The 24673-nt window shown below is 43.0% G+C and overlaps 1 protein-coding gene across 1 annotated transcript in view; it reads right to left on the bottom strand.

Moving 5' to 3' along the window:
* Nucleotides 1–225: 225 nt before the first annotated feature.
* The window catches only part of LOC145409243 (fibroblast growth factor receptor-like 1), a gene marked incomplete at its 5' end in the record, with an annotated part of 174839 nt that continues 150391 nt past the window's right edge, over nt 226–24673 (bottom strand). The window contains 3 exons of the mRNA XM_080279727.1: nt 226–701; nt 10741–10843; nt 19689–19829. Coding sequence (XP_080135853.1) covers nt 226–701; nt 10741–10843; nt 19689–19829 — 720 coding nt within the window. The remainder of the gene's footprint in view (nt 702–10740; nt 10844–19688; nt 19830–24673) is intronic.

Here is a 24673-nt window from a genome sequence, read left to right on the forward strand (position 1 = left end):
TATTTTAAGGACTCACAGTCACATAATACATAAGCAGAAATATTCATAAATATCACAGATTCTTGCTGAGAAGTTTATTACACAAATACTACTGTGCACACAGATAATACTTGGGCAGTATTACAGTGTGTGTGAACTACCAACACCACCCTCACTTGGGGATTGAGTGATGTGTCCACAATAACAGTAGCAGCTTTTTAGTAACTAGACTAGGTGTGGGTGTGATCATATAACATCCAGGTGTTGGTACTGATATTCTGGCCGTCCTGTGGATGTGGCTTGTGCTGGTGGCCTTTGTGCAATATATACTGATGCAGCTGAAGCAGGATCATGGAACACCATGATTGGTTGTGCTCCTTGTCCACTTCCTGCCATGGCTGCCTGAGAAGGAAGGTGCACCACACCACCAGCATATGGCAACAATGGTCCCTCTGGTCCCACGGAGTGACCATGTGGGGCTGCTGGTTGAGGGGGATGCTGGCTGGGAGCAAAGCGGGGATGATGTGGAGGTGGAGGTTGCACCTTGGCCTGGCTGACTGGTGGTGGAGGCAGCAAGGCACTCTCATTGGTGCTTGGAGGTGGGGGCGGTTTAGTGGATTGGTTCCGTCGCACCATTACCACCACAACAACTACCACCATCACCACTGCCACACATGCTACACCACTGACAAGCAGCAGGGTGTTGCTGTCTCCAGGTTCTTCTGTGGAGAGAAATTAAGATGTTACAAAACTGGTAAGTCAGTAACAATTTCCTCATTTAGAATATCATTATTAACAGCCCAGAATAAGGTATTGCAATGCTTTAACAACAGAAATTAAAATTTCCTCCACATAATCACAGCCCATCAACTGCAATACTAGTAAAGTATATGGTTATCCAGATCTCACTCTTACATACCCTTCTGACCAACCTATTCATGACCAGTGTTTCTACGAGGTCTGTTCTGTTCAGAAAGTATCCAACCTTAGGTTCCAAAAGAATAAATAGCTAACCTGTTGAGCTAGGACATTAATCCCCCACAAAGCAGGTCCTTTCTGACTTCACAAACATAGCCCAGCATTCTTTCCATTGCCTGAAACATTTTACAAAGTCAGTTTTCAGTATTTCCTGCAGGTGCTTCATCACATTCATTTTGATCTCTCGTTTCAAATCGAGAACCCTTCGGCGGAGTTTTGAGCTTGGGGAGTAACCAGAAGTCACACAGAGCCATCTCTGGTCAGCATGGAGCCTGCCGGACTGAGGGATGCTGTGCTTGGCCTAAAATTCCTGAATCAGTTGAGAAGAATGGGCAGGGGCATTGCTATGGTCCAGCTTCCAACGTGCCGCCTTCCAAAAGTCTGGTCTCTTCCTCCGAACGGCATCATGAAGATGACAGATAACGTTGAGGTAGTAATGTCTGTTGACAGCCTGACCTTCTGGTGCATACTGTGATGCACAACACCATGGTAGTAAAAAAAAAAAAAACTGTCAACATGCATTTCATCTTGCTGTGAACCTGACATACCTTTTTTGGCAGAGGTGAAACTACATGCTTCCAATGAGATGACTGAGCTTTGATTTCTGGGTCATACCCATACACCTAAGTCTCATCTCCAGTGATAACAATCTTCAGAAAATCTGGATTGTGATTTGCACACTCCGACATGATTGACAAATGCAGAAACACAACAAGCATAAGGTCCATGACCGTGGGCACAGGCTGACTGACAGCCACTGAGTCACTCGTGGCAGCTGGCATTAATCACACAAGCACACAAAGGTTCCTGCACTGCACTAAACAAAACCTCACCGCTATCCTCCAACTGCCCTGTGAGAAAAAAAAAATGAGGTCGTATACTTTCTAAACATATCTCACATAAGGCAAACTCTTCTACCCTGCCAAGGATAGATTTCTTTACTCCATAGCCTTCATGAATCTTAATATTTATATCCCATCTAACTGGCAGAGCTGACAAATATTCCCTAATGGTCCAATTTCCATGCTCTCACTCATGACTATTCAAACCAAAGCCATATCAATGTGTTACTGTAAAATGTTAACATACATTCCTGCTGCCATTATACAGCCTCAGTATTCAGTTCAATGTTTTGAATCAAGGCCTTCCAAACAACAGCCACACAGCTTTCATGAGCCACTCCACTCTCCACCTCACTGCAACAAGGTACTGGAAATATTCACAAGCTCATCACAGTGAAAAATCTTATCTCTTAATAACTGTATTTTGTTTTTATCTACATTCATTTTTGTGCTTTTCCACTCAGACATATACCTGTAGATGGCCTTAAATTAGACTGCAAAGATTTACTCATCACAGTATTAGCAAGCAGCACAGCATTATTAGCATATATCCAATTGGATTTTTTATATCTCTCTTCTGCTCCATTCTCTATATGCTGGAGGTTGCCTTGATATGTCTAAATAAAAGTTTAGGGAAGAATTTACTAATCTAAACATTCTGACCAATGAGTACACAAGAACTGTAACAGTATCAGGGGTAGATAAACTGTATGATGTAGGTGATTTTTTTATGATGGGGGAAGTCGGCAATGAGAAAGCTTGGCTTGGAGGAGTGGCTGGTTAGGGTGGTTATGGCTATGTATGTGGGTGCTCGCACCCAGGTAAGAGTGAATAGAGATTTGAGCGATGAGTTTTCTGTGAATGTTGGTGTGCATCAGGGGTCAGTTTTGAGTCCCATGTTGTTTATCATGGTATCTGGAGCCCTCTCACATGACTTTAGAAACGGACTCCCGTGGGAGATGTATGCTGATGATTTGATGTTGATTGCAGAGAACGAAAGGGAGGCAGAGGAAGGGTTGAGGAAGTGGAGAGATGGTATGGGGCACAAGGGCTTAAGGGTAAATGCAGATAAAACAAAAGTGATGATATCTAGGGTTGGTGGCGGTACTGTCAAAGACGAGGGAGAGTGGCCATGTCCAGTTTGCCACAAGGGCGTGGGAAGTAATTTCATCTTGTGCGGTGTTTGTGATAAATGGGTGCACAAGAGATGTAGTGGTATCAGAGGTAGACTGCGAGATAATGCTGATTTTATGTGTACGGCGTGTCGGGGAGAGCAGGTGGAGATTGTCAGGCGTGAAAGGATTGAACTTGCTGGTGAATCTCTTGAGTGTGTGGAAGAGTTTTGTTATTTGGGAGACATGTTGTGTGCTGGAGGTGGGGCTGGAGCTAGCTCTGTGGCTAGGGTGAGAAGTGGTTGGAAGAAGTTCAGGGAGCTGTTGCCTTTCCTGACATTGAGAAGACTCTCCCTATGTGCTATGGGGTCTTTGTATGCAGCATGTGTTAGGAGTGTAATGCTGTATGGTAGTGAGACCTGGGCAGTAAAGGAGGAGGATATTCGCCGGCTCAGACGTACAGATATGACAATGATTGGGTGGATGTGTAGTGCGTCCCTGGTCCAAGGTCTGGGGGGGCTGGGTGTACGATGGAAGAGTAGGTAGGATGGGACTGGAGTGTATTGGTGTTGTGATGAGGAGAGGTAGATTGAGATGTTCTGGACATGTGGAGAGGATGGGGGATGATAATTGGGTGAGGAAGGTGAGAAGTGTTAATATCGGGGGTGGGGTTATGAGGGGTAGACCGAGAAAGACATGGGACGAGGTCATTAGGTGTGACCTCGGTTAAGGAACTGAACAGGGAGGCTGCAATGGATCGTGCAGCATGGAGAGCCGCCATTAGGTGACCAAGGCCGACGCATGCAAGCATGTTGGAGCCTTTAAAAATGAAACGAAATCTTATGCTCCCAACAGGGCAACACAGGATTGGATGATGGATGATGGATGGATGGGAAATAGGCTGTAAGACAAGGATATGTTGCCTGAGTAAGCAGATCAGTTCTGTTCTCTGAGAGACATTACAATATTTGTGCTGGTACTGGCATCAAAGGAGGTATAGAGTACAAATGAGATGTTAAATAAAATTTTGGTGCTGCTGTCCCTTTGCCAGCAATGGAAATTCTGCCTGTTTTAAGAAAGGTGTGAAACTGGACAGGGAAACTTTCACGTGGTGGTACCAATACCTACCCCTAGCTCAGTGGCATCAGGGAGCTATAGCCTCTCCTGACACTGAAAGGGCTTTCCTTCTGTGCTAAAAGATCTTTGTATGCAGCATGTGTTAGGAGTGTACTGCTCTATGGTAGTAAGACCTGGGCAGTAGAGGAAGAGGATATTCGCAAGGTCAAAAATACAGAAATGACAATAATTACGTGGATGTGCAGTGCATCCTTGAATGCGAGACCTGGTGACGCTAGGTTTACAATGGAGGAGTTAAGTGGCAGGATAGGACTGGTGTGTATTGGTGTTGTGATAAGGAGAGATGATTTGGGCATGTGGACAGGATGGGGGTTGACAATCCGGGGTAGAAAGTAAGATGTTAACGTTAGGGGTAGGGTTGTGAGAGGTAGATCGCAAAAGACCTGGAACGAGGTAACTAAGTATGACCTCACAGATAAGGGACTGAATAAGGAGGCTGCCAGTGATCGAGCAGCATGGAAAGCTGCCATCAGGTGACCAAGGCCAATGCATACACGCATGTTGGAACCTTTATAAACTAAACGAAATGAAACAAAACGAACTCCCTCCTTATTCCCTGAATGAAGGATGGTGGACTGCAGAGAGATAGTGCAACTTTTGCCTGCAATCCACAAGGCTCGTGTTCAGGTAAGCCTGAGACCACAACAACAAAGAATAAGCTGTACACTGTCTAACTTGTGGAATGTTGTGTGGCAAAATATGGTAAATTACCGGGAGGAAAGATGAATAAAGATATGGATGCAGTGAAATAAAACATAAATGCAGTGACATCATAATGGCTAGATAAATGTATACAGTGATGATGAGCAACAGACTGCTCAGTACAGGGTTGAGAGATGAGCAACAGACTGCTCAGTACTGAAAATACTGGCAAATCATGTACAAGGCTAGGCTGAGGTAGGACTGGAGAAATGGAAACTAGGAACATGAAAGGAAGATAACTGTGTAAAGAGGTGCATTTGAGTGAATGTGGATGGATGAAGAACTGCGATGTGTTAATCACTTAAGACCCTTAAGTTGGAGATACTAAGGCACCAGGCGACTAGTACAAGTGTTTATTTTTCTTTGTTTCCCCAGGAAGCATTATCATATATCAGCCTCCACACAGTGAGTTTACATTTGAAAAAAAATAACTCTCTTGTACATATATTGCAGAACTAATATAAATTAATCCATCATCATTATCATCATCTAATCCAGTGTTGCTCCATGAGAAGAGTAGGATCCCAGAACTAGGCAAGTTGGTCCTGACATTTAATATGAGAGGGACCAGCCTCACTCATCCTTGAGTGGCATTATGTGAGCAATAAACCCCAACCATCCCATGGATATAAACCTCCACCAGCTCAATCCTACTGGAGCGCCATAATTACCCACTAAGCCACCAGGCGCCATAATTTGGTTATATGGTTACCATCATGCATAGTAAATGGATTCAAGGTGACCAGGAAACCATATGGCTTGTCACGCAGTGTAGAGTCACCCACAGACAGAAAGAAGAGGAAGGAGTGAAGGAAAGAAAGACAAAAGAGGATGGAAGGAAAGAAGGATGGAGGAGAGGAAAAGGCAGAAGCCCGAGAATAGTACTATATTGAGCGAGTGGATGGTGGGTGCCCACATCTATAATTACTTGTACTAAAGTATACTGTATAACATCATCACTACTTTTTAAAGAAGTCTGACAATTGAAAATGGACTGAACTTCCAAAAAGATAATATACAGTAACATACAGCTACCACAAATTGACTTAGGACCTCCCCCCACAAGTTATTAAAAAACACAGAAATCATAGTATATCAGAATGTTTGTTCATGAAATGCCATTCATTAATATGAAATCATGTTTCCCTTGTTTTTCAGGACCAGTTGGATGCATTTTGGCATGGAATCACTTAGATCTCTAAAGTAATCTAAGGACATTTCTTTGCACCAAACATTTGTCAGTTCAGTCTTGAGGTTGTCCAGATTGGGTGTCTTCTCTGCCAAGATTTTCTTCATCTTTGCCCTGCAGTTATCTATCAGATTTTGATCCAGACTGTCGTCAGGCCAATCAAGGACCTCAATCTGATTATCCTGAAGCCATTTTGTCACCTTTCTTGACTTGTGACATGGAGCTGAATCGTGCATGAAAAAGTTGCACCCATGAATAGCAAAAAAAGTTTAACAAATGATCTTTCAGAACTTGAATGTACCAGCCACCATTCATCATCAAGTTCTTAGGAAGAAAGTAGAGGCCTCCCCTTCCCATTTCATCTGAGAAACACCCCCATACCATTACTGGTTGTGGGTGCTTAACAGTCGGCACCATGTAAGCAGGGTCATATCGACTATGGGAGGCAGGGCGACGAACCTTGGCAGAACGCACCTTGAACACTTGAAATGTGCTTTCATCAGAAAACATAACTTTTCTCCACGCATCTGATGTCCAGTGTGCACACTTCTTGGCAAACTGCATGTGCTGCTTCTTCATGTGGTCAGTGAGAAGCGGTTCTGTGGCTGCAATGCAGCTTGGCAAACCCAGCTCCTTCTGCAAAAGGTGTTGGATAGTTCGAGTTGAGACGTCTCGTAACGGCTGGGGATGCATTCTCGTCAATTCTGCTGCTGTCAGTCGAGGATTCTTGATTACTTCCCTCTTCAGAAGCGTATCTGTACCTCTGGAAGTCGTCCTCTTCTTTCCACCGCCATGCTTGTGCTCTGGTACGACATCAGGTGGCAGGCCGCGTGCTGCAGCAAGAATCTTCATGACGGTCGACTTTGCGCGTCCAGTACTTTCACAAATCGTGTTGATAGGGACATTATCCTGCCTCCACGCAATGATACGGACCCTCTCATCCCTTGAGCAGTACTTTCCAGGCATGACAACTCGACTCTACGAAAATAACGGGGCAAACAGTAATGCATATGAAAAAAAGAGGCAGGTGCAAGCTCGGAGTGATGGGAACATATACAGTACCCTCGCGTCCAACACGCGTTTGTCCAGCACGATTCGCGTCCAGAACGGAGAGCAAAAAATTAGTACGATTTAATACGATTTAAGTACTGTAAAACGGGTGCGTAAGCATAACACTGACGGACCTCCGAGAAGTGGGCGAAATCCGCAGAGTTCGCCTCTAGCACGATCACCCCTGGTCCAACACGGTCATACTGGACATTCCCGTGACGCTGACAGCCAATCAAAACTTCCAATCAAGTAGAATCCCCCACCCGCTATCATGACATGATTGTGATGCCGCCCAATGAAAAACGCTTCTGCTCTCACGTGGTTTTTAAAAATTTCTCCCGCCACAGTGCCATTCAGTCGCATAATTCACATTGGACGGTGCTTTTTTCTCGCTGCATTTTCTGCCCTTGCTACTGCATTTTACCCTGCTCACGATGCCTAGGAAGCCTTCTGAGAACCCCAAGAAGCGGTGGCACCTCCCTCAGGCCACCATGCTAGAATTCATCAAGAGGCAGAAGAAAGGGGAGAGGAATTTCAAAGGATTTATGAGGGAGGTTGAGGAGAAGCAGCAGCCATTATCCACAAGTGACGCCAGCAGCCATCATCCAGGGACCCAGTAGGACTACCTACAGCCTCGGATATCACCTTCCATTCCCAGCAAGCCCACCAACACTGTCCTAAAAGGTTAGTTATCATTCATAGTACAGTACCATTTATTATAATTACAGTAGTACCAATATATGTATAGGTATATGGTAGGTATTTAGGGTGACTTTTCCTAGGGTTGCTGACATAATTCATTTTTCCCCATAAGCTCCGTTGTTTGTCCAACACGTTTTTGGTCCAACACGGGACCCATGCATGACAATATTACCGTGTTGGACATGAGGGTACTGTACTCCCACTCTCGCTTCTGGGCAAGCACTGACGTGCTGAGTGTTACACCACCTCCTGCCAACACCAAAGGAGTTGCCAGTTACTTCTTGCCCCCAAAATTCACTTGGTAGAGGTGGAAACACAAAGCAAAGACAGACAACTCTCCCATAGCAATTCTTTGTGTAGGTCCTCAGTCAATTCTTTGTGTAGGTCCTCAGTGTATAATAAGCCTGCCCTAGGGTGGGAAAGAAGGTCTGGATGATGATGATGATGATAATGATGATGATGATGATGATGATGATATAATAACGACTGTCATGCACATGAAAGCACAGAAAAATAAAAAAGTTATATGAAGCACAGGAATTTAAGTACAATACAGTACTGTAGTCTATTATGGCAGTAGTTCGGGCAAGAAATTTTAGCAAAGAAATAAGGACTTAAACAAGTCAGAATAAACACGATATACAGTATTTCCAGTACAATAAAGTATTTAAGTGCTGTAGTACAGGCAAAAAAAATTCAAACTGTACAGTCATTAAGATACCAAGGAGGTTTTCTTCGCATTTCTGGATATCTCTAGGGAACAATTAGCTGCTCATCAGGAGAGGGTCCAGCTTTATTGGGAGAAGGGAGAGACTCCTCTAAAACTTCAAAAACTGTAAGACTCGCATTTTCATTCTTCCTTATTTGACTCTCTACTTCATGCTTTAAAACAGGAATATCTGGAAGGACATGACTAATGGGATTTGACTATCAATCATGATCAGTATTTCCACCTATTAAAGCACTGTCAGGGTCTATGTCAATATGAACTCTTTCAGGACATTTCAGTAACTGGTCTGTCTTTTTCTACACACAACCATTATAAACTTTCACTAAGAAATGCCTTTCTCCAAGCAGTTTCTTGACTTGACATTGCACCCATTTTGCTCCTCTACAACTTCTCACTTGCATTGAATCACCCACTTTCAGCACACAAAAGCCATGTGAAACAGCTCAGTTCGCTATGGACTCAATTTACTTTCCCTTTCTTCATAAAACATGGAAAAGTAAAATCCAAATGATTATGCAGTTTCCTTTCCAGTGGCAGCATCAATAGGAGTGATATCTGTTGCACAGCATGGAGTGATGCAATAGGAAAACAGAGACCTCAGTAGGATCGTCTCAGGATCTTGCTTTTGCACTTCTGCTTGATGTAAAGCTACTGTACCTCAAGAACTCTAACAACTTTTTGCTAGACCATTCATAGAAGGTTTAACACTGAAAATGCATTGTGCAGAATACTGTTTGCTGCACAGAATCACCAAACTTCTTTGAAGTGAACTCTGGGCCATTATCCATAACTTGACCCTTGGACAATCCATGTCTACTAATAATCTCACAAAGAACCTTCAGAGCAGCATCAACCATTGTAATATTCATATGAACTACTTCAGGATAACTGCTGTACATATCTACAGCACTTATTCAAAGTACATCCATCCTGAGACTGGACCAGTAAAATTAATTTTATTTGGACGGGAAGGTCCATGGATGAACTGGTGCAGCAGGTGGATCTGTCATTACACACTGATATACCTGACATGATGAAACAACTTCAATCTGTTTGTATAGAACTGGCCATTGCCTCCATTCTCGTCATCCTTTGGTGTGTCTTGCGAAGTTCTCAAAGTAGGTCACCTTGTAATGAGGTGGGAATTATGACAGAAAGTTCCCATGGAACACAACCTTGTTCAACACTCACTTCATTTCACTGATGATGTCGTTGAGCAATCTTGATCTGTTGGGCCAAGTAGACCCATCAACCACAGGCAAGCAACTGCCCCTGCAGAGCCATCCCATACAGTGAACCAATGTTTCCCAACAGCAAACAATGCCTCATCACAGTAAGGTGCAAAGAAGAGTGTGTTGGTTCGGCTCTTGGGTGGCCGCTGCATTTGTGTTTCCACTCCATTTACGAAGGGTATAGTAGTAGGCTTCACATCACATCATTATTTGGTTATATGGTTACCACCTAGCACTGTAAATGGTTTCTTGGGTTACAGGAAACCATTTGGTGGTAAGTGGCAGTGATCATCATTCATTTACTTGATGTATTGGTGCCTACAGCTTCATTTACCTTTAACATTCTTCTGTGTGTGCCCTCCTTTCATCCTATTTCTCCCATCATTCCTGCCTGTTTTTATTACTCTTATTTCTACTTCAGGTGGCTAAACACTGAGTGACAAGTCTAACTATTGCCTGTAATACAGGAAACCACTGATGATGCTGGGTGGTAACTATCTATCTATCTATCTATTGCCAGACGCCTCAATTCCGTTTGGGATGGCCACAAACAAATCGCCTCCAAGTCGCCCTGTCCCCTGCCATTTCACTGCTCTGCTCCCAACTCACACCCCCCTCTCTCATATACCTCTCCACCCCATCCCTCCATCTCATCCTCGGCCTCCCCCTCCCTCGTCCCCCCTCCACCTCACTCACATACACTCTCTTCGTCAGTCTTTCACCCTCCATCCTCTCCACATGGCCAAACCACCTCAGTGTGTTCCTCATAATGCTTCCTATCACATCCACATCCACACCACAACGCTCCTTTATATCCTCATTTGTCAGCCTGTCTCTCCATGTGACTCCACAGGCTCCTCTTAAACAACTCATTTCCACTGCTCTCACTCTTGTCTTGTGTCCTTCCAACAAGGTCCAAGCTTCACTTCCATACGTTAGAGTTGGTATCACAATACTGTCATGTAGTAACTTTTTCACTTCAACACATACAACAAGTACAGCATTTTGCAGCTCAATCAAGAGCATACAGTATTCATGATCTAAAATTTTTAATCAGGACTGTATATTGTATTCATGCCATCCTTACCAATGACTGAAAGGAGTGCTTGTCTGTAGGCCAAGCCGAAATTGTTGGTGGCAGTGCAGACATAAATGCCTGTGTCCTCTACCCTCACCCGTGGTAAAACCAGCTGTGGAGAAACAGGATGTGTTAAAGTTTGTTAAGTCTGTTTAGGTAACAAAATTAAATTTATTCTGTCTTTTTTACTAAATATTTGGTGGGGTCATTCATGTGGTCAATTCAGCAAGCTCTCAGCCCTCATCAGTGGATGATAAGCTACAACATAACTATCTATACAAAACTGCCTTAAGAAAACTACAGAAGTAAAGTTCTGTCAATATATAATTACCTGCTACTACAGTTTCCAGTTGCATTCTTATCAATGTACTATACAGTCTAGCAGGAACCACATCAGAGACCAAACATTAGCAATGCAAAGGCTGTTAACCTAATTGTTAAAAATAAATTTTTCTTTCCTGACAATCTAGCAAAAATAATGATACAGTATTTCTGTATAAAACAGAAAACTGAATAAGATGCCACATGATTGTGTTTGACACTGTCTACTACTACCTGACTGTGCTACATAGGCCATTATCACCACCACCCTTATCATCATCATCATACCAACCCTAATTCCCGTATAAAAGATGGTGTGATGTAAGATACAGCACCATAAACAAAAGAAGTGAAAGCACAACCGTAAAACCAAAGAGCATGCTGAGTGATATAGGCCACACAATCACTTGCACATCATCCAGGCCTCTGAAATTCAGGCTCCATCTCAACAGCAAAACCATCTGTCCATATTATTTTGCACTGTAATTTATATTTGCACTATAAATACAGTCACTTTTTCAATTGTCAAGTTAAGAAACGTGTGCCAAACCCTTTCAGTATTCATTGCCATTCATACTGTTGCTAACTTAGCCTATCAAGAAGCTTCCCCCTCCCTTCTAGCTCACTTACATATACCATACCCTTTACATTGCCCTACTTGTTTACTTAGTTTCAAGTGTCACTCATGATGTGTGTACTCCCATAAACCACCACTATCAGCTGGTTTAGTCTAACTTTTGAGGGATAAACTGCAATCAGCCTTTCCTAAAGAAGGAGGTCAAAACTAAGGGATCATAATAAATCAAAAAGGTTCCCCAGCCCTCCAAAATGATGGACAAAGGGTGAGCCTTGATCATAGTACGTTACTCAACCAGTATTAATAAGGATGGTAAAACAGACACAATAAACTTTACCAAGTGGGAAGTGTGCTACAACATTCAGAAAAAAGTCCCAGATCCAAACAAGCCATACAGAATCCTGATAAAAAATCTGTTGAAGATAGCAGATTTGCAACTGGAGGATGCAGCAGGGGACCTACTGTCTTTTCTTGGTCATGCTAAAGCCAAGAAATTCATGTAGAGCAAGAGAAGCATGTAAACCACCGGGAATACTACAGTTCTGCATTCACCCCAAAATCCTGGATATTTTGCATATAAGTGATCAAACAGATATGCAATGCTCAGCTCAGAGTGATGCCATGAGCTTCAAGCTCAAGAACTAAAAGTACAGGTATCTGTTAAGCTGGGACACCATTATAGATAAGCTTCAAGGAGAGAGATATTGGTTCACATTCCTCACATACTCTCAAAATACACATCTGACAAATTGGGCAAGAAGTCAGAGAATAGAATGCTCATTCAACAGTCATGGTGATAACTAAAGTGAGCTAACATTCCAAGACATCTTTGCAGATTCAGGGGCCAAATCCTTGATCTCCTTTACATTCTCAAATCAAACAGCACTATCCTCTTAGAAGCCCATACATTGAACAGTGGGTCCAGGTAACCACAGAGACAACTTAGGGCCCTCACTCATTTAATTTTGTTTTGTTTATACAATCAACTCCAGCTACTCACAGGTGCGCCATTCGCAGGTTCACGTATTCACAGATTTTTCTTTTAAAAATTCACAGGATGATATTTCCTGTTTTTCCCACACCATCAGCTGTTCCTTGTTGTCTGTAAGTGATTTTTTTGCATGTTTTTCATGAGAAATACTGTCCAGTACAGTTTAACTGTGCAGTTACCCTTTATTGATGTATGCTATTCAGCACAGGGCACCAGCATTCTACGGCACTTGGTATTTCACACCACAAATCACCTTTTCTTTCCTCACACTGAGAGTTTGTTTGTGACTGGCTCCTAGGACAGTGTTCCTTATTATCTGCTTATGTGTCTTCTTTCTCCCTATCCTACTGGCTGTTCAAAGAGGGGACCCAATGTTATGCCAATGAACTCATTCTCATGGATTGTGCGTCCAATGTGTTCTGCATGTTATTACGGCTTTGTAGTAGTAGTAGTAGTAGTAGTTGTTCCCTAGGCAGTCTGGCCGAACAGCCCCTAGTCCCTTAGGAAGGCCATGGCCGGGACCGGGCTTTCCCACAGAGCTCTCAAAGACTGTATGTTGTGTTGATGGCGAAGGTGATTGTGTGCAATGCAGTCCTCCATAATGTGCTTAATAGTATGGGGTGCTGTGTTGCATCCTGGACAGGCATCAGCAACGGAGTCATCCAGCCTCTTCTGGTAGCTTAAGAGGGCTGGATGGTGTCCACATCTCAGCCTGGCCAGGTGGACCCTGTCCTCACGAGGAAGATAGGACTCAGAAGGGTGGATGTCAGGAGGCCGTGCATGCAGCTGTGTGTTGTCTTTAAGTGACTGAATGGAGTGGCGAGTGATCTGAGTGTGGATATGCTTCTGGAAGCTGGTCTGAGGTGGGCGAGGGGGCAGAGATGACAGCATTTGTGTATGGTATCGTGTGCTGGGTGTTGTTTTGATGTTCCTTGGTGTGGGTGGATGTGCTGCCATGTACTGTAGTGGATGTTGTGGGTTTGTGGAGGCTGCAGCAAAGAAACTGGGTGCCTCTCATGTCTAGGTGATCCTTGACTTTGAGGACTTTGGTTTCTTGATGTAGGTGGTCTGTGGGTGTAGTAGCTGTGCAGCCTGTGATTATTTTTAGGGCCTTGTTCTGTATGGTCTGTAGAGTGTTGTAGTGTGTTTTGGTCAGGTTAGAAGCCCAGGCAGGGCTTGCATAATTCATCACTGAACGTATGTGTTGTTTGTATACTGTGGTGGTGGTTTCTTTGTTGTGTCCGAATGTTGTATGGGCAAGTGACCTCAAAGCATTGAGTCTTGGTGTTATTTTATTTTTAATCTTCATTCTTGATCCCTGTGAAAAACGGGCCCTAAGCATGCTACTCAGGGTGAATCAGCTGCTAGGGAGCCTATGCAGCAGAAGAAAGTGATGTTGCGGGATGATAAAATGACACTGCTAAACATGAAGCGTTAGGGGCAGTCGTTCACAGCTGTTGGGCAACATTTTGGTGTAAATGAGAGCATGTTGTGTTTCATCAAGGAAAATGTGAAGGCCATTCATGATGCTGTACCAAGAAAGGCCTGTTTATCATTCTGTGCTGTCTTTTAAGAAGTATTAATGTGCCTTAAAATGCATTTACAGGACATATACTGAGTCTGCAGGTAATAGGAATAGGCAAAACAGTGAAGCCAGTGAATTTTGCAGAAGGTACAGATTATTCGCGGATTTCACCCATTTACGGAGAAGGGTCCAGTACGAAATCCCCGTGAATAGTGTGGGGTTAACTGTAAAGACTCCAACATGCTTGCATGAGTCAGCATAGGTTGCCAAACGGCAGCTCTCCATGTTGCTCGACCTCTGGCAGCCTCCCTATTCAGTCCCCTATCACTGAGGTCACACTCTATGACATTGTCCCTGGTCTTTGTTGGTCTGCTTCTCGCAACCCTACCCTCAGCCCTCACACTTCTCATTCTGCACCCAATTATCAATCCTCTCCACATGCCCAAACCATCTCAATCTACCTTTCCTCATCACAACATCAGTACACTCCAGTCCCATCCATCCTACTGACTCTTTGATCATAATCACAGCACCCCCAAGCTTCAAATTCAAGGATGCACTGCACACCCACCTAATCATTGTCATTTCTGTATGTTTGACCATGCGAATATCCTCTTCCTTTACTATCCAGGTCTCACTACCATACAGCATTATACTCCTAACACATGCCACATACAAAGATCCCTTAGCACGGAGGGAGAACCCTCTCAATGTCAGGAGATGCAACAGCTCCCTGAACTTCTTCCAACCACTCCTAACTCTAGCCACAGAGCTAGCTGCAGTCCTACCTCCAACACGTAACATGTCTCCCAAGTAACAAAAGTCTTCCACACACTCAAGAGACTCACCAGCAAGATCAATTCTGTCATGCCTGACAATCTCCACTTGCTCTCCCTGACTCACTGCACATAATTATGAAATCAGCATTATCTGATGGGCAAAAATGTTGACCTGGTGAAAGCCACTCCTGTGGAAAGTTTTCCCCCACTGAGAAGTCTTTTGTGCTGGTGGTAAATGCACACCTCTTAAATATATGGTAAATGTCATAAGTTAGACACAGAGGCTTTAACCACAAAATGGCTCTATGTGATTTTTAAACCCATGAACCAGCACCTTTGTTGGCTAATGGTCCCTAATAAATACCCATAAACAAAAAGCTACTGCATCTGATGTTATGGACAGCTGTATTACATGTATATATAAAATGTAAAAAATTTTATAAAACCAAATAAAATAATAACAATAATGTATGGAGGAATCAATCCGTGTTAAAATTCATGAGCTGACATCTGTGGAAGTGGAACTTTCTAGTAAGGAAATGGGAAGAGATCCAAGAACATTAATATTGAAACTGGTGGTAGTTTTTACATACTCTAAAGAAGGCTCATGAAAATAGTGTATGATTATGCTGTTAATTTCATGAAGTAATAAACTGCAGTTTTAAGTCAGTAAATGACTAATGCAGTAAGTGCCAACTCCAAATGAGTTGGATTCGCCACTCTTTCTATTGTCCACATTCTCTCTGTGGAAGCAGTGGAAGAAAGAACTACACTTGGACACTATGCTAAAGACCGTGTACCCAAAAGCACATCTGAGTTAGAATTCATCGCCTTCTAGAGAATGACTTCACTAAAAATCACTCTGTTACAGACTTGCATCATTTCTTTACTTATTGGTCTGTAAGCTGAGGTGAATTAACTGGAAGCGACATTAGTTAATAGTGGTAGGTTCAACCTCCCAAAAGTTATTACAACTCCCAAGCCTTATCCCCCCAATATTAAGCCTCCATCAAATGGAACGTTGGGCAAGTTTTATTGTCATCTGGCTCATGCTAGTGTTACCCTCCTGTACAAAAAGGGAGAGATGTCTTTAGCTGGGGAAACCAATATAACTGGGCAGATCTGTGCTGCCCAATTACAGTACAGTAATCCCTCATTTATTCGGACCTAATAGAGCCAAAGGCAGGTCCAAGTAGTGGCAACATCCATATAATGAACATTATTCCTCTACCATACCTGGACCCTACCTATACCCACCTTCAACCTATACCTAACCTATTTGTACAGTACCTATGCTGATTTTGGCAGTGTTTTCCAGTCATTCAGGCATATTTAAACATCAAAACACACATACGAATATCCAAAGTAATGCTAAACACCAAGAAAATCATGCAGAAAAAACACTGAAAACCAAAAAACACCCTACCTAAACACTACTTTATGTACAGTACCCCTCCTTATTTTGGTAGTGTTTCCTGGTCATTCTGCCACATTCTGACATCAAAACATACATAGGATTATCCAAAATAATTTTCAACACCAAGAAAACCATGCAAAAAAAACACTGAAAACCAAAAAAACACCCTACCTATACACCACCATATGTAAAGTACCTCTCCTAATTTTGGCATTGTTTCAAGGTCAATCTGCCATACTTAGACATCAAAACACACATAGGAATATGCAAGGTAATGCTAAACACCAAGAAAACCATAAAAAAAAAAAAAACTTGAAAACCAAAAAACACCTTACCCATAACCCATTGTATGCAAAGTACCCCTCCTAATTTTGGCACTGGTTTTTTATCAATCTGCCTTTCTGGTCAATCTGCCATATTTAGACATCAAAACACACACAGGAATATCCAAAGTAATGCTAAATACCGAGAAAATCATGAAAAAAAATCAAGGAAAACCCTAAAACACCAGTAAACACCAAGAAAACCATTAAAAAAAAAAAACACTGAAAACCAAAAAACACCCGACCTAGACAAGACTGTGTGTACAATACCCTTCCTAATTTTGGCACTGTTTTCAGGTCAATCTGCCATATTTAGACATCAAAACATACATAGGAATATCCAAAGTAATGCTAAACACCAAGAAAACCACAAAAAAAAAAAACCTGAACACCAAAAAACACCGACCTATACACTACTGTATGTACAGGGCCCCTCCTAATTTTGGAAATTTTCCTGTCATTCTGCCATACTGAGACATCAAAACACACATAGGATTATCCATATTAATGCCTAACATCATGAAAACAATCAATGCATAAACAACAAAAATCCACACAAAAAAATGATGACAGTTTGAAGATCTGTTGTCTGTGAAGGGTGATTGCTCCCAGGGCTCCAAAAAAAACTCCACGGCCAAATATGCCACTGTAAATTGGTTATGCTGGTATAAATGGCATACCGTCATCATCACTGGTGTCTATACTATAAGATATGGTAATAAAAACACATAAGACTGATAAGTAAAAGTACACAAATGCAGGAATAATAAAGTGTTCAGCAGTAAAACTTACCTTCATATAACTTCCCACGAACCTAGTGCAAAATTTTGCCAGCATCTTCCAGGAGTTAAGCATATGTTTAGAAGCAGAATTTCATAGGCTTTCCCGTGGCCACTTCAGAATTTCGATATGACCAATAGTAGTCAAATAAATCACACAAACTCTCTGAAAACTCACAAGTCATGGAGCAGGATAGGGACTGAGGGAGTGAGGGGGGGGAGCAAGTAGGGTATGGAGAAGGGACGGGAGGGGGGGATAAGCGAGGCCATGGGTAGGATTCTCCCCCTTCTGTCAACAGGCAGACGGGCGCTTTTACCATACATTTACTCGTGGCTCATTAGACACCCAGTGGCCATGCGGAAACACAACTCATCGTGACCAGGAGACTTTCAATGTTTGGTAGAGAGGCGGATGGCCGCTGTCGCTGAACATGTATTCGTAGCTTGTGTCCCGTGTTCAATGTGGTGGCGGCTGGGAAAGACTTAACCCAGTGGCCACATAACATTGAACACTTGATGGGGATGCGTACGAACGTTTTGACACCGCTTGCAGATTACAGTCGTATTACTCAGGTGCTGGACATCTGGGGGTGATAGGACGAGCACGCGACTTTGACCATTCCCTATAGGTTGGCGGACAGACACTTCAGCTCTTGTTGGGGGTTACGGACTACTTCCCGCTCACAGCTTGAGCCCAGTTGCCACGAAATCGAATGTCTGAACATGTTGGCTGGCCAGCTGAAGCTCTCAGGGACTTTTACATCCGGATTATAGCAAGTAAATTCAGATAATGGTTTAACAGATCCAAGGTCCAGCATCCGGATAATGAACATGTCCAGATACTGAGCGTTTTGATAAATGAGGGACTACTCAGTAATCCCTCGTTTATCCGGACATAATAGAGCCAAAGGCATGTCCGAGTAGTGGCAACATCTGGATAATGAACAATATTCCCCTACCATATCCAGACCCTACCTATATCCACCTCCAACCTATATCTAACCTACTTGTACAGTACCTATGCTTAACTTGGCAGTGTTTTCTGGTCATTCAGGCATATTTAAACATCAAAACACACGTAGGAATATCCAAAGTAATGGTAAACACCAAGATAACCATGCAGAAAAACCACTGAAAACCAAAAAACACCCTACCGATACACTACTGTATGTACAGTACCCCTCCATATTTTGGTAGTGTTTTCCGGTCATTGTACCATATTTTGACATCAAAACATACATAGGATTATCCAAAATAATTTGTAACACCAAGAAAACCATGCAAAAAAAAAAAATAAAAATAAATAAAAATCCCAAAACACCCTACCTAAACACTACTGTATGTACAGTACCCCTTTTGTTTTTGGCACTGTTTTCAGGTCATTTTGCCATACTGTGACATCAAAACATATAGTCTATCCTCGTCTAACACAGTTTTCCCTAACACGAAAATGGTCTAACATGGTACAATTTTCCGGAAGCAACATCCCTTCTAACACAACCACTGATGAAAGCTAACACGGTTTTTTGATCTGGGCAAGCTGCTGCTGAACTCCAGGAAGAGGATATTGAATGCCAGCAAGAAGAAGAAGCCATAGACAACACAGATGATGATGTGAGAAGTGTCATAAGTGTTACTGACTTTGAAGGATTTTAACCAGTGTTCTCCCCTCGACTTCCTCTCTGGCATAGTGTGTCTCCTCTTATCCTCCAATAAGGTAACTAAAATGTGGCTTTTAACTTTAACAATATTCTTTTATAATTTTTTGATCCATATCAATTCTTTCTATGAGGTTAAAACAGGGGTATATAAAAATTTTTTGCAGGATAGCTTGGGGACAATACCACAGTGCTTATGTAGGCACAAAATTTTGCACAGCAGCAGACCTTCACTCAGACCAGGGCTTATGCAGGGTGGGACCCGAGGGGTTCGCTCCTCTACCTTCATTGTAAATAACTGCCTCTTTCCCCTTACAATAATACAGAGGTTGGTGCAGCTAGAAAAGGTGTTCTTTGTCTTGTTAACAAAGAAAATGAAACTTTAGTAATGAGGCCATATCATGAGAGAAAGTTAGGAATTGCTAGTCATACAAAATGTGACAGGACAGCCTTTCCCTTCAAAGGAAGTTACTCTGTTATATGGTAGACTATTGTATCTGGAGATATGAAACCATCCATCAATGCATAAACATCACATTACCATCCTGCTTCTTATCTATCACTGTCTAAATCTGCCACTGACTAACCTTTGTGTAGAATGAACCATCACCTGGTGTGAGAACCTGAGTAGCTTGCAGTACTACGTAGCGATGACCCTTCCAGTTCAAGGTCTGGTTATCTGGGATGTGATCAGCCTCACGAGATCCTTCCTCCATCCGCCGCAGCCACTGTGGTCAAAAGACACCAAAGTTATTTTCCATAAATCATGCAGTATAAAATTAGTTCATCTTTACAAAACAGTACTTGTATCTAAGTGGTGTCATGACAAAGCATTAAAAAAATCACAGCTTTCATTCATTCAGTAATTGGGAATTAATTACAGTATCGTGTTTTCTGAATACTGTATAACGTTTAAAACCCGATGGTAAGAACAGGTTTATCTTTTCATTTATATCACAGAAAGCCTTAATATACATACACAGCTTTATTATCCTGATGCACAAATTGGAACTTCCTGAAATAGTATCTTATTCTCAACACATATTGTCAGTGTAGTTGCAGAGGCATCTCAGTGTACATATTGGCATAATGAAGTCATTTTCATTCATCTCCAGTGGTGTAATCCTGAACAAAGAGGTCTATAACTTCTTCAGGCTGAGGATATCTTTTGTATCTATTGCCAGATGCCATAATCTCATAATGGGATATCTTCACATAAAAGTATCTGATAAGAGTCAATCCGAACGCTGTCACGTTAAAAAGGGGAGCCAAATCCCTGATCATGCACTTCTCACAGAATTCATCCAGCCAGCTTGATCTCTTGTCAGTCCCCTAGCCTCACCAACATCCATATCTCTCTTCCTTACACACTCATCCACTGTATCTCTCCACCTTCTCCTTGGCCTACATCGCCTCCTCCCGCCTTTGAATTCGCTCAGATATACCTTTCTTACCACTCTACTGTTATCCATTCTCTCCACATGACCATACCATCTCAATACACTCTCTTCGATTCTGGTGTCAACAGCTTTCCTCACTCCACATCTTTAACGAATCACATTATTTCGCATTCTATCCACTCTCTGTACGTCACATACCTTCCTCAGCTGTCCCACCTCCACTGTTCTCACTCCTGACTTTTCATTTTAACGAACCTCAATCATGGGGAAAGGAAAAATATATTTAGGGTGGCAGGTCAGGTGAAGAGGGATAATCGGGATATCATAGGTGAGCAGTGTGTGAAGAATGATGAAGGAAGGGTAGTGGTGAACAGTGAGGATATTAAAGATGCATGGAGAGAGCATTATAACCGGTTGTTGAATGAGGAGTTTGACTGGGACAGGGAAGGTTTGGAGCCAGCAGATCCAGTGTCTGGCCCTTGGCCTTTGATTGATGCTGCTACTGTGAGTGAGGCAATAGGCAGGATGAGGGTGGGGAAGGCAGCAGGTGTGTCTGGGTTGACTGCCGAAATGTTGAAGGCCTCAGGCGATATAGGGGTGAGTTTAGTCACTGACCTGATAAATAGGATTATTTATGAGTGTGTTGTCCCAGATGATTGGCTGAAGAGTGTAATTGTAAATGTGTATAAAGGAAAGGTGATGCCCTGGAAAGAGGGAATTATAGAGGTATAAAGCTTTTAGATCAGATAATGAAGGTAATGGAGAGAGTTTTAGAAGGTATGATTAGAGAAAGAGTGAATATTGATGAGATGCAGTTTGGGTTTATGCCAGGTAGGGGGACCACTGATGCCATATTCATTGTTCGACAGCTTCAGGAAAAATATATTGGTAGGAGAAGGGATCTTCATTTTGTTTTTGTTGATTTGGAAAAGGCCTTTGACAGAGTCCCTAGAGAGGTGGTGAAGTGGGCAATGAGAAAGCTTGGCTTGGAGGAGTGGCTGGTTAGGGTGGTTATGGCCATGTATGTGGGTGCTCACACCCAGGTGAGAGTGAATGGAGATTTGAGTGATGAGTTTTCCGTGAATGTTGGTGTGCATCAGGGGTCAGTCTTGAGTCCCATGTTGTTTATCATGGTACTTGAAGCCCTTTCACGTGACTTTAGAAACGGACTCCGTGGGAGTTGTTGTATGCTGATGATTTGGTGTTGATTGCAGAGAATGAAAGGGAGGCGGAGGAAAGGTTTAGGAAGTGGAGAGATGGTATGGGGCAAAAGGGTTTAAGGGTAAATGCAGATAAAACAAAAGTGATGATATCTAGGGTTGGTGGCGGTACTGTCAAAGACGAGGGAGAGTGGCCATGTGCAGTTTGCCACAAGGGCGTGGGAAGTAATTCCATCTTGTGCGGTGTGTGTGATAAATGGGTGCATAAGAGATGTAGTGGTATCAGAGGTAGACTGCGAGATAATGCTGATTTTATGTGTACGGCGTGCCGGGGTGAGCAGGTGGAGATCGTCAGACGTGAAAGAATTGAACTTGCTGGTGAATCTCTTGAGTGTGTGGAAGAGTTTTGTTATTTAGGAGACATGTGTGCTGGAGGTGGGGCTGGAGCTAGCTCTGTGGCTAGGGTGAGAAGTGGTTGGAAGAAGTTCAGGGAGCTCTTGCCTCTCCTGACATTGAGGGGGCTCTCCCTACGTGCTAAGGGGTCTTTGTATGCAGCGTGTGTTAGGAGTGTAATGCTGTATGGCAGTGAGACCTGGGCAGTGAAGGAGGAAGACATTCGCCGGCTCAGACGTACAGAAATGACAATGATTAGGTGGATGTGCAGTGCGTCCCTGCGTCCAAGGCCTGGAGGGGCTGGGTTTACAATGGAAGAGTTGAGAGGTAGGATGGGACTGGAGTGTATTGGTGTTGTGATGAGGAGAGGTAGATTGAGGTGGTTTGGACATGTGGAGAGGATGGGGGATGATAGTTGGGTGAGGAAGGTGAGAAGTGTTAATATTGGGGGTGGGGTTATGAGGGGTAGACCGAGAAAGACATGGGACGAGGTCATTAAGTGTGACCTTAGGGTTAAGGGACTGAACAGGGAGGCTGCAATGGATCGTGCAGCATGGAGAGCCGCCATTAGGTGACCAAGGCCGACACATGCAAGCATGTTGGAGCCTTTAAAAACGAAAAACGAAAAAAAAAACACACCAAAGTCTCACATCCATACGTTAAAGTTGGCACTAACACTCCTTCATGAAAGCCTCATGCAGCTGCAACACTCAAGCCTCTGTTTCTTATCAAGGCTTTCATTGCACCAGCTACTTTAGTTCCATGTGTCACTCTGCTTTCCACTTCTTTCGCACATTTTCCTCTCTTTTCTATCAATGTACTCATGTACTTGAACTCTCTAACCAATTCCAGTCTCTCTCCATTCACTGTAATATCACACTGGGGGCCACCTTCTCTCCCAACAGCCATCACTTTATTCTTTTCTACATTTACTTTCAAGGCACAACACTGACAGACATCAACAAAACTCCTTCTCTCCCAACAGCCATCACTTTACTCTTTTCTACATTTACTTTCAAGGCACAGCGCTGACAGACATCAACAAAACTCTGCACTAGTCTACCAAGTTATTGTCTCGTATTTGCATCATCAGCATACAACAAATTTGAAATATTCCATCCATCACCATTCATTACCAACGCCATCCCTCTCGCCATTACTGGTGTTATTACTGTACTTCTCTCATCACCCCCATCTACCTATATACCGAACAACCATGGGGTCATCACACAACCATGTCACACACCCACATCGATCGTGGACCATTCACTTACATGCTCATTTACCCTTAGGCCGACACATGATTCACTACCATCATAAAATCTTGACGGCACCTAGCAACTTACGATCTACACCATACATGCACAAAACCTTCCACAAGCCTTCTCTGTCTACTTTGTCATATGCTTTTTCCAGATCCATAAATGCCATAAACAGCTTACAGTCCTTCTCACGAGCCTTCTCCACTATCTGTCTTACTGCAAATATTTGATCCACACATCCTCTGCCACTCCTAAAGCCACCCTGTTCATCACTCACTAGGACTTCTGATATCTCTCTTACTTATTCTATAATAATTCTTCCATAAAACTTCCCTATCTTACTAAATAAGCTTAAGACACGATAATTCTTGCACTCACTTCGTTCACCTTTATTTTTGTCAGTGGTACAATCACAGCCTTTTTCCACTCTGCTGGCACAGTTTCACTCACCCATGCCTTCTTACATATCTCAAACAAGCACGTCATTCTGTTCTCTCCACTACACTTAATCATCTCTGTATACACTTCACCAACAGAAGTGTTTTCCCATTTTTCAGCTGCTTCACACCATTCTTCATCTGTGCGAGTGTCATATTTCCTGGCACTGCATTCCTTATCTGCACACCCCGAAAACCAATCATGTTTACAGTGGCTCTGCTCTCTCTATTCCCATTCAACAGGCTTTCAAAATATTCTTTCCATCTGGTCCTTACTTCATCCCCAAGGGTTCATAATCTATCATTCACATCCTTCACACTTTATTCCTTTCCACTGTCAATTCTACATTTCTGCACCTCTTCTCAGAACAGGCCAAGGATGAGATGAAGGGATGGAGTGGAGAGGTACCAGGCATATGAGAGAGGGGGGTGTGAGCTGGGAGCAGGGCAGTGAAATGAGGGGGACAGGGCAACATGGAGGCAATTTGTTTGTGGCCACCCCTTACAGGATTAAGGCATCTGGCAATTGATAGATCATCATTTACCTCCTTCTTTATCCTCTTCACTGGTCTCCTTATGTGGTTCTTGCTTCTAATATAAAGTATTCAGTTCTTATTTCAACTGAACCTCTGTCCTGTAACCACTCTAGCCACTTTTTCCTCTTTTCCTCCACTACTCTCTTAACTCCTAAAGTGCTAACAGGATCAATCAATCCTTTTTCAGGGTTACGCAAGATATTGAATGTGATCTACTGAGGGGCTCAGGGAAAAACTGGGGAAAGCATGCTCTGCCCCGATTGTGACGTATATCCCTTCCAACCAATCTGAACTAAGTGTTGAATAGGCGGGCAGGAGGGAGGGAGGAGTGAGGGAGATATGGGGTGGGAGTGCATAGAAAACGAGAGTCGTGCCACCTGGAAG

Source organism: Coenobita brevimanus, chromosome 80 (genome assembly GCF_032717465.1).
Source record: "Coenobita brevimanus isolate Jiangsu-jjx chromosome 80, ASM3271746v2, whole genome shotgun sequence".
Taxonomy (NCBI): domain Eukaryota; kingdom Metazoa; phylum Arthropoda; class Malacostraca; order Decapoda; family Coenobitidae; genus Coenobita; species Coenobita brevimanus.